Below are 7,988 nucleotides of genomic sequence, written 5' to 3' on the forward strand. Positions count from 1 at the left end.
ATTATCGAAAGTATATCAAATGTGTATTCAGTAATTTCTAAATTCTACATCATTTATATACAGGGTGGACCATCTGAAGTGATCCAGTCAAATATCTCGAAAACTAGTAGGGATAGAGAAAAATGTTTCGTATGAAAAGTTTAGGGTTACACGGGGGAAGTATGGTACTGACCTTGAAAAATCCTTGGAAGGTCATTTTGAAGGTCATTCAGGGGTCACGATGGTTTTTTTAAATGGAACCCCTAGTTTTTCACCATGGGATGAGAAAGCTGGTTTCAAGCCCTTTACGAAACACTGGTTGTGGTCCACAATCCGCCCACTGGGGTCCGAGTTATGGACCATCAAAGTCATTGATGAACTACTCTTAGCGCTACCCAGGAACAACGACGTGGACGTGGTAGTTCTCTGTTCCCTTCGAGGTACTTGATTTTTGTGAGACCCCTTGCCTCTCACATGTGGGGTGCTTGATTTTTGCGACTCTTCAACAGTTTTCGAGAGTCGATACTCATTCATAACTCTGATTGAATCAAATGGAATAATCCAAGAGATTTCCAATAGTAAATCGTTAACCGAACACATGACTGCCACCCATGATAAACAGAGACTCGGTGTTCTCGTTTGTTTATGTTTATGTTTTTCTTTTCAATGGAGTTAATTAACTGTTATCCCTATTCAAATCGCTCACAATCTTCGGAGAGCGACGAACAAGAATTCAACAACAAACGGAAACATCGAATCTCTGTTTATTGCGGTTTGTTATTATGTGGATGACCACGGCAATAAATGATCATTGAAACACAGGTTTCAAACTGTGGCAGTCACAATCGGTGTCTTCTCTTGCGTATTCAATCAAAGAAATGAACCACTATCAACCCTCTGAAATTGTTGACATGTTGCTCGTGCTTGGCGAATGTCACACTAATTATCGCGAAGCCGCAAGAGTTTACCGGGATCGGTATCCCGATGGCCGGATCGTAAATCACACGACCATCCGTCGACTCGCACTGAGGGCTCGACAAGAATTATTGAGGCGCGATGGAAGAAATCATCAGTACGATGAGAATGATAATCGTGTAGTCACCATATTGGGACTTATCCACTTAGACCCTCATGTCAGTAGTAGAACGTTGGCACAGGTAACTGGGATCCCCCGGACAACTATTTTGAGAATCTTGAAGAATGTGAAGTATCGACCATATCACATCACGTTAACTCAAGCTCTCACTCCAAACGACATGAGACTCCGGATTGGATTCTGCGAGTGGGCACAGGCAAGGCTAGTTGACGATCCTCGGTTCTTCGAATATGTAATGTTCTCCGACGAAGCTTGTTTTCAGAGCAGTGGGCATCTGAACAGGAAACATTTTTCTCTATCCCTACTAGTTTTCGAGATATTTGACTGGATCACTTCAGATGGTCCACCCTGTATATAATCCCCCCTTTATTTCAAATAAGATATTTTAATTTTATTTATTATGTGAGAAATGATTAAAGACAAAATCAAACTTATATTATAGACAACGCGTGTGATAATATATTTTATTGGATGATATATTTTATCCGGATAATTAGATTAGATAAAATCCCTTTAGCTGCGGATGGCATAAAGTATGTTTGTAGATCATATTTTTCTTTTAATTAACTCATCAAAGTATTTTTAGTCAGTGTGAGTCTATCAGAACTTTAATGACGCCGCACCTCTCATATAATAGGTGTAATTAGCTCGTTACGCTCTTAGTAATTAAATTCAGTTTCCGGGAGCGTATAACGCAATTTAAAAATAAAGTCGTCTATTTTAATTACAAATACTAATAATTTACTTAATATTTTTCTTATCGTATGAGGCATTCAAGTACTATCAAATTTTATAAATTTGCGAAGGAAATAATTATACCACGTATTTATTTTGTTTGCTTTCCTTTACCCAGAGAAAGGTTTCTTTGATTGAAAGAAATGTTTCTTTGCTGTACGGTTAAAGAAAACATTTCTTTGATTTAAACGTTATTTTTTTGATTTAAACATTATTTTTTGAAATTAAATAAAAAAATTTATTTGATTTAAAGAAATTATGTTTAAATCAAAGAAATTTTTTCTATAACCGTATAGGAAAGAAACATTTCTTTGAATAGAACCGTTCTCTGGGTGTTTGTAGAATCTACAAGTTTAAATAAAATTTGATAAAATTGATTTTTTTCAATGTCATGTGAGTAATTGTCACAACTTACTTTTCATTTGTACTTGTTACTGTTGAATATGGAAAGTGGTCTTTTATTTCGAATATATAATTGCACTTCCGCCGCTCCGTAAATCGTCATAAGCGTGCGCGATTAGTGCAATTAGCTCTCACGTCGATCCGCTCTGAATTACCGGGGCCAACGAACGCGGACAGGCGCACGTTAATGAGTTCCACGAAATATATTCCGTGCCCCGTGGCTTCAACAACGTGTTGTTTCAACAACGAAATCTATCGACGAAAACGAAAGCTTAAGCTCGCGACAAGTATTCGCACGAAACTCCGATGTTATTTACGGAGACAGATAATCGCGTGGCCTGTTCGTAATTGACGTTTCTCAGCTGAAGTCCGTAAATCTCTCGGTATCCCCGATTAAACAGCTTTCGCAGTGTTCTAATGAGCCACGCTAATGATCATTATGCGATCAACAACGAGGTAATTAATGATATTTTTATAAATTGTACGTATATGTGTTTTGCAATTATTAATAGACATTATTATGTTTTTTTTATTATTAATTATGTTTTTTCTTGCACTTTGAATATTATTAATGTATTTTATATATCTTATATAAAATCTAAAAAATAGTCCAACATAATTAATATATTATAATTTTTTATAGGTATGATTTTATGCTATCAAATAGAATTACATGAAATTAATATTGTATTCAAAGCTCCAACGAATTTGAAATATGTAATTGTGAGGAGTTATCCGAGTCTATAGTTGACGTGCGCTAATTTTTAAATCAGTATCATATAAATGATATAAACAATACCCACTTGTTATATAAAATTGTAATATATTTTGCTATCAAATAGAGTTATACGAGAAATTACAATATATTTTGATTTATTACTTAAAAGAGTTACTTTTATTGATTTCATAGAGAATTGTATCTAATTTAAAAACTTAGAAGATAGGAAATATTTTTTGAATGGTTTGTTTGATCCGATATTCCGCGTTAATACATTATAAATCGTAGCGTGCAATTTTTCGCGGATGATTATGATTTTCCCGGATTACTTGCGCACGGTTATTCGCGCGTTACTATTCATTACTATTATGACGGTTTTTAAGCTATCTGATTAATATTTAATTTACCATGAACGCTCAAATCGTTAATTAGCTCCGCGAAATGAAGCACCGCCGATCCGTTCTTCAAAGGTTCGCTAGCCGCGCTAGCCGTATCGTCGCGCTGCGGAAACTATAGTTTACGATCAACAGGTGGTTATAACGAATATCATATTCGCGACGTTATATCGCGGCCCCCTAATCATAAGCTTCTTCACGCTTCATGGTCAGAGTTATGAAAACTGTATAACTCGCGCGATAAATTCGCGGATTCACGGACGGATCTTTGCAACTCACACTTCCTTTTCGCCGTAAGCATTTTAATCGCGAAAAAAAAGTATTAGAAGCGCGAGTGCGCTTGCGATTAAATAAATATATTGAATTTCTTCTACATCGAGCGAAATGTATAAGACAATTGTACAAACGAGGGTTGCATCTTCATGACTTAATTATGCTCTTTGCGATCTTAATTGCGTTCAAACTGTTCGGATTCTGCTTTGTAACTCGTAGCACTTTTTATACATTAATTGAGATATATTGACAAAGAATTGATGCGCGCGATTAATTAAATAAAAAGATAGATAAAAACAACATTATTTATCCGGGCGCTGTAACGATCAAATTCTTATAGCAATAAAGTACACATAATATCTCAATAGTATTCTTGCAATAACCAGGTCTCTCATCAATTTTTTCAATTAATTGACTCATCTTGTTGACTATACTTGGTGATCGATTAGGAGTTCATCATGCAAACTACCTATTTGGGCGGAACGTCGGTCGAGAATGCGATCCTCATATTTGCATCCCGGCATTCGATCGAAATTAAAATACCGCTCTGCCTTTCCACGTACAAATATTTTTAATTACACACTTATACTCTCTGTCCTACTTAAAATCACACCTACATCTGCTCACACGCACCTACACGCGCGATATAAATTATGCATCGATCAATCGCGCTCGTTAATGCTTGTAAAATAACCAGTCAAATTTGCATATCAAGGATTTCTAATTGTATTCCTAATTGTACACTGAGAAAAATTTCTGATGCACTGAGAAAAAAACCATAAAAAATATGATCCCAAATATAACTATAAAATTATAGTCTCTTTAACCATTTTTATGGTAATTTCAACTATAATTATAGTCATTTTAAGTTGTCAACTATATACATTTGTTGCTAGAACTATATACATAGTTAGTGTTACTATTATTATAGTAGTAATAATCATAATTATAGTGATATGTAATTATAGTTACAAATACCAAACATTTTTCTCTCAGTGTGAAAAATAAGTGAACAAGAATATTCTAGTTATATTAATCAGAATTTGGTTATCTGAATTAGAATTATAATAGATTCAAGAAAATTTTGATTTGTCCATTTTCAATCAAAATTTCAATTAACGCAACCGGACTTTTTCTAGTGTAGTATCTTATTTTCTTAACTTAAAGATTGAACTATGAATTTTATAAATTGTTTGAGATTTTTGTGTGATGGAAATCTGACATTTATGAGCGTAATTAAAATACTTACATGACTAAAATTAATAAAATTTAACATGTTATATGTTATAAAAGAAATATAAACTCTTTTAAGCATAACTTATATGTGTATGAAAAATATAGCTGTTTTAAGTAAAAATTAAAAAAGCTTTTCGTCTATATATAAAACAAAACACTGCATTTAGGAGATTATACATTCAAACAAGTATCTACGAATCTATTTATCTTACATGATTAAAATTCTCTTCCAAATCTTAGAATGACATCGGTTATATAGCCTCCAGATATTGATATTGCTTGCGAATAAAAACCGGATTGTATAACGCAGATATTCGCATTTAGGAACGAACAAGTTAAAGTCATCGCGCGTGTCTATCGCAAATAAACATTCATACCTGTAAATTGTTGTTACATAATACAATCCGACATTAGACACATGACTATAATTTACGGGACATTATCTATATGTCGTGCGACACATGAGTTTTTGAAAAAATAGAGAGTCATTAGTCACTTTTGGATACATTTCGACACGAAGGCAACTTTCGTCAGCCCACAAGTCCGCAGTTGCACAACATCATTATACTAGACGGATTGCGAATTACGTGCGAATGTATAGTGATTTATACGTCGTCGTCACGGTGGCCGGAGTTATTTTCCGGGAGCGTACGATATATATACAGGAAAGGTTTCATTTCTCGCATCACCGTACTCGGCTGATACGGCAAACGAAAATGTTCGGCTGGCGTGGTGCGGACTAGAGGCAGGCACATATTTTTCAAGTTGATTAATATCACCACAGAGGAAAAAAGAAGGAGGGGAGAAGGGGAGGGAGAAAGAGAGAGATCACGTCTGGTGAACAAATAGTCCCTTCGTGGCGAGGTTTCCGAGAATGAAACAGGAACAAAACAAATAGCCTGCGATGCCGGTGAAATTGATGATAGATTGATCGTAGATACCCGATTGCCTTGGTTGTCATTCCATCGATTTCTTTAGATTTCCCCAGAACTTGGATCATGGGTCACATTTCGTTATTTTGGAGAACGTCTGCCATGTATTGATCTGCGTTGTATCGATGACGATCGAACCGTTGGATTTTCTTTTCAGGTGAACTAGAGCGAAGAAGGGAAGCGCAATAGTGAACAAATTGCCTGCGACCTACACCCTCGCATACGCATGCGATATCGTATGCGTGATGTATGTGCGCATTAACAGTTAATTAGTGCTTAATTATTCGGTTCCCGTTATTATTCGCGGCTTAAGTCACTAAGAGGGAAAAAAAAGGTATGACGCGGCCCCGTTCACCTTATCCTGATTCTACTTAACTTGAGAAGAACTTCGCAACGACACCGAGTACACGCGTTTATCAAGGATGCAGAGCGTCTCGACGGAAGGTACCTCACCCGGCGGTCGCCGACTGTCTCGCAGTTTTCACTCCTGCCTTCGCGGAGCCGACCAGGACGACCTTGAATCAGGTATCTAAAATACGAAGTTGCATGCTGCTCATTCGCCGTAAGCGAATCGCGAGTAAATCGCCGATACAATAATTGCGATATCGTTATGTTATTGAAGGGGATATCTCAGATAGATGTAATGGCAGATGTTTATCGATGTTTTAAGTAACGATAATAGCAGTTTACGTTCAGATTGCGTCGATTTTTGTACATGAAATTAAAATATCATGGAAAGTAAACGTGTTCGAAAACATTTACTTCGACAATTCTTTTTATGGTGCCGAACGATCTGGGGGTGCGTAGGATAATGACGTACACGATTAATAAATACGTAGGTGAGTCCTACGCAATATTGCGTGCCTACGCTCGTTAAAATCGCACTTCTTTTCCAATAACCGACGCCTCGCGCGATACGAAAGAAAGCTCGAATAATTCCCGCAATCCAGGCAATTTTAAAATTGCTTAATTAAACCATCGGTCTCGTATTTTTCCTTTTTAGTCAATTCTATACATTATCAAATTATTGAATCTTTTTTATTTGATTATTTTCCATATTTAGATCGCGAGGAAAACTTTTCTTTAAAGAAAAAAGTTACGTGTTTTAATTATTTGCTCAATGTTTTTGAAAGCTTTATCTGCCGACAATCCTGGCATATGAACAAAAACGTAATTAAAAGTTAATTTTAATTTCGAATTATTTTTTGCGTATGCATTATTTTTTTATTTTCTAAAAATACCTATTTATTTTAAATATATATATTTAGATGTATATTTACATGTTTTAATATTAAATATACTCTCTTTTCTGTACAAGTAAATGAATATTTTAAAACGTTATTAAATTTACGAAAATCTGGACTTTGGAACGCTGAAACTCCAGACTGTTCTCGAGACAACGATTACCAGATATATGACCGTCTATCGTGTATGTTCTCGCATCGTAAAAGTCGCGGAACGGAAATACGCATACCGCGATTGATACTAAACAGATGACACGTACTGGCTCGCATACCCGCGCTCATGAGTTCACCCATGTGACACGCTATTCACGAGAGTGGCATGCTCGTATTGATACTCACGATCACGATCGCACACCACACGTCGGCGACGAGTAAGTGTAAGCGAGGGAGAGATCACGTTAATATTTACTTTCATACGCAGCCTCCGTTCGCGGCAGTCCATTCCCGACTGTATCGTGTTCACTGTCTCGAACCGGCTGAAAGGACTCTCGGTGACTGTGAGTCGATCCGATGTCTCGGATCCTCGATGCGGTACTTCGATCGCCGTCGAAAAAATTGGCCGCGAATGTGAGACGAATAAATTATTTGTGAATACGTGAACAGTGAATTAACGTCATTTTTTGCATCATTCCGTTGCAAGTGCAGAAATGTTTTCTATCTTTCAAGATGATTGATTGATCAGAGATCATTATACATTTGGAGTATTCATCGATATAAGTGATTCTTTCCGAGTTATCTAAATTAACTGTTATCAATTTTTTTTAAACCATAATTGTCGAAAAGATAATTATAGTTTTATAAGTTGTGTCGTATCTTTCTTATGGATCTATTCACGCTTTATACAGCGACTATTACGCGTCAAAAGAATAGAAGACAATATTAAGTGATTTTGGATATTTATTTTTGCCAAATATAAATATTTGCCAAAGTTAAGAATTATATTAAAAATTATTTAAAAGACATTTTTTCATTTATATA

At 35.8% G+C, this 7,988-nt stretch overlaps 1 protein-coding gene across 1 annotated transcript in view; it reads left to right on the top strand.

Annotated features, from left to right (window-relative positions):
• The window catches only part of raskol (Ras GTPase-activating protein raskol), a 152,708-nt gene that overhangs the window by 16,531 nt on the left and 128,189 nt on the right, over positions 1-7,988 (top strand). The window contains exon 2 of the mRNA XM_018515728.1: positions 5,924-6,291. Within this exon, the coding sequence (XP_018371230.1) occupies positions 6,189-6,291 (103 nt within the window). The 5' untranslated portion in view covers positions 5,924-6,188. The remainder of the gene's footprint in view (positions 1-5,923; positions 6,292-7,988) is intronic.

This window comes from Trachymyrmex cornetzi, unplaced genomic scaffold, assembly GCF_001594075.2.
Source record: "Trachymyrmex cornetzi isolate Tcor2-1 unplaced genomic scaffold, Tcor1.1 scaffold59, whole genome shotgun sequence".
NCBI lineage: Eukaryota > Metazoa > Arthropoda > Insecta > Hymenoptera > Formicidae > Trachymyrmex > Trachymyrmex cornetzi.